This window comes from Monopterus albus, unplaced genomic scaffold, assembly GCF_001952655.1.
Source record: "Monopterus albus unplaced genomic scaffold, M_albus_1.0 scaffold163.1, whole genome shotgun sequence".
Classification (NCBI taxonomy): Eukaryota; Metazoa; Chordata; class Actinopteri; order Synbranchiformes; family Synbranchidae; genus Monopterus; species Monopterus albus.
The window spans coordinates 464,210-467,675 of NW_018128043.1; the positions used below are offsets into that span (position 1 = coordinate 464,210).

General features: G+C 41.0%; 1 protein-coding gene across 1 annotated transcript in view; it reads left to right on the forward strand.

Annotated features, from left to right (window-relative positions):
- The window catches only part of LOC109968814 (dystrophin-like), a 345,011-nt gene that overhangs the window by 221,847 nt on the left and 119,698 nt on the right, over window positions 1–3,466 (forward strand). The window contains 2 exon segments of the mRNA XM_020615347.1: window positions 94–362; window positions 684–830. Coding sequence (XP_020471003.1) covers window positions 94–362; window positions 684–830 — 416 coding nt within the window.

Sequence of the window (3,466 nt, forward strand, 5' to 3'; positions counted from 1 at the left end):
TGTGTGGCACATCCTGCAAGAAACTATTTGCTGCTCCTGTTGTCACCATATATGTTTCCATGCCTTTAGACACTTTTCCTCCATAACTTCCAGATATCAGCCCAGAAGAGCGTGCCCAGAATGTGGGGCGAGTCCTGCGCAAGGAAGCAGATAACGTGGTAACCAAGTGGGACCGCCTCAATGCCAACTCGGCAGACTGGCAGAGGAGGCTGGAGCTGGCTCTGCATCGACTGATGGAACTCCAAGAGGCAGAGGACTTGTTGGACGGAGAGTTGAGACAGGCGGAGATGGTGAAGGAGGCGTGGGAACCTGTGGGAGACCTGCTGATTGACTCACTACCGGAGCACATAGATAGAGTCAAGGTCAAATTTATTATTTATTAACAGTCGTAGATATACAGTACACTGTCCTGTCATTAATGTGCGTACATCCTTGCAGAAGTAGAAAACATAGAAAAGGTAGCTCACCTTGTATATGTCCTTGTATATGTCAGTGATTTTCATACATTACCAAGCACTAAATGAGTAGAAAAAGTGGAGTTTATATGATGTACAGTATACCTTTGTTTTAAGTGAGAAACAAGACTCGTAACAACTAATAATCTGTACTCTCACTACTGTAAACAATGCAACATGACAGAAGTTGCCTGAGATTAGATTTTTGTGCATCTCTGTGTGTTGCAGGAGTTCCAGGAAGAGATCGCTTCCATTAAGGATAACATAACTCACATGAACCAGTTGGCATCCACTTTCGGTCCACACGACATCCAGCTGTCGCCTAGCAACCTGGAACGCATTGAAGATTTCAACAGACGCTGGAGGCTGCTCCAGGTACACACTTGTGCACATGAACACACACAGTTATTCAGTTGTGGAAGCACAGATGATCTTGTGCAACAAAAAGTACATACACCGTTGTGGTGTTTTGGTCACCACCTTGAAATCATAAATCAAAAGCCTTGTCACAGATTTATTACCACTTTAATGACAGTGAAGTGACAGACCTTGTGATGCCTGCACAGTAGCAGTCAAGGATTATGATTCCTAGATTCTCTTATGCTCCTGTTCTGTTTTTATCAGTCCAGCTTTCTACACAGGCTGTGTGGTGGCTTGCATAATGTCTTGGACCCACAGCGTTTTTTAATGTTCCAAGTCTGTTTTCCTCTGTTACCACTCTGTTTGTATACTGAGCTCTGAAATATAGGTGACCTACACTGCCTGAATGCATTTTGTGGAGACACATAAAGCACTGAAAATGCTGCAGCAAAACATTAGCATCCTCACAGTTTTTGACTCATGTAGAAGACAAGGAAATTAAAACAAGAACTTACTTTAGCGAGGTAGTTACCCCTATTAGTACTATAAAAAATATAGGATTAGACTGGTACAGTATTTTGTTATACCATAACAGTGTATAACAGTAATATTAGCTCCCCTAATGTTAACTGGGGTCCATGTCAAGCTTCTACACTTTGGGGGAATACCACACAGCATACATGCTAGCCATGAAAATAACCTCTACTCTCACAAATTAATGCTGATGGTTTCCTTTGGAAGTCAAGTTCAGTTACTACTGTAGGTAGTTAGTGGTACATGGTAATTTTTGTAGCTTACGTAAGAGTCTGCTGGAAGTCACACAGTGATTGTTACCAGGGATGGTGTATAGAACCAATCAGCTGCCCAAGATGCCAACTAATGCTCAAGAGGTGAGAACCACAGTGACACCAAGGTGCTGGGATTAGATGGCTGGTCTCTCTGAAGTTAGAACCTGACCAGATGCTTGCACACACACACTCACACACACCTTTGTCTTATGGTCACAGTGAGACCATAAGTTTTAGTTGTATAGACAGGGTGACAGCCATCCACGGCATCATCTTGTCTGTTGTCTATTGTAGTTTATTAGCTGTGAAAGCACAATAGAGAGGAAATAAATGGAAGCTTAAAGAGCGAGTTATAACTGAGTAGTGCTAGCATGTTCCTGGCAGGCTAGCATGTCACCAACTAGCCTCGCCAGTAGTCCTTACATTACTTTTCAAGTTTGCTGTGCCACTTTCTGGTGTGACCAAAACTTGAAGGCCTCTGGAGTTTACTAAACTAAAGAGGATTTTAAGTCCAATTAAATTTGATAAATAGCTTTCATTCTCAAGTTTCTGAGTAGATGCTCAATCAGAATAGTGTTTAATTGCCAAGTATGCTTGACAATATAGGAATTTAACAGAGGGTACAAATGAAGGATTTATATTTTTAGCTTCCACTTTTGGCAGCTTGATAAATACAGTGCAGGCCTTGGTTAGAGACTGTGTGATAGCTTCTTGTCTCATTTTCATCCAGGAAAGGTTTATGCTCTGTTATGCATGAGCTGATATAAAATTGTAATTTCAAAGAAAGTATTTAGTTTGGACAGAAAACAGGATTTCACTGCCAGTTTTTGAAAAGTAATTTTTCGCTGAAAGTGGTTTACTGGGAGCAGGAATTTTGGCATCACTTTGAATGGCAGGGTGGTAGAAGTCTGTGTGTTTCTATGCATGTGTGTGTTGAACGTGTTCACGTAAATTGAAAAGAAAAGACTAAATATAAAGATATTTCACAGTGTGAAATTTATTATGCATTAACGTATCAAAATAACCATGTGCACATGGAGCTTTACTGTTTAGGATGAACAGGAAAGACTAACTTCAACTTAGCAGTACACAACATTTATATGAAAAAATGTTACTCTCTGATTGGTCCAAACTGTTGGGGAGCAATTGTGGTTTAAACTTAACTCTCCCAAGATTGGTCCTTCAGTCCGTCCATCCTCCAATCATCCTCTCTGCTCCAATGATTGTGGACAACACCCTAAAAAGGGAGGAATACCTGCCCTGTCTTAATTCCTAGATAGACACTTCTGTCTTCCTTTGTTACCAAAAGATTTTAGGCATTAACCCCCCTGCTCCAATAAAGCTTCTCTGCCCTGGTGTGTGTCTGTGTTACTCTGTCTTTTGAAGTGGCTCTTCTTCCTGGCTTTTAGATCTAATCTCTGTTCCTACTCTCCTAAAAATTCCACTAAACTATAGCTCCCCCGACCTAATAGCCAAGTGGTGGTAATAAAGTAACTCTGGACCCTCTTTGCTAAAGCTGTAAATCTGATGAGAGTCAGTTTTTTGGTGAACCAGTCCATTTGATGTTAAACAGTACTCCAGTTTGCTTAGACAGTAAATACTAACCAGTGATTCAGTGCACACATAGGGTGATATGTAACTACATAAACATAAACACAACTGTGAGATTAAAATATATAAACTTATGTATGCTATATAATAAAACCCTAACTAATTATTAAGGTAACTTTGAGACTAAGGGGTTTGTATGCAAGCACATGCCTACTAATGTCAGGGCCGCTCGGCGGCCGCTGCCTCTCCTCCGTCTTTCTTTTCTCTGCTCTCTTTTTCATGTTGGCTCTGCACCTCCGCTGTGTTGCAATT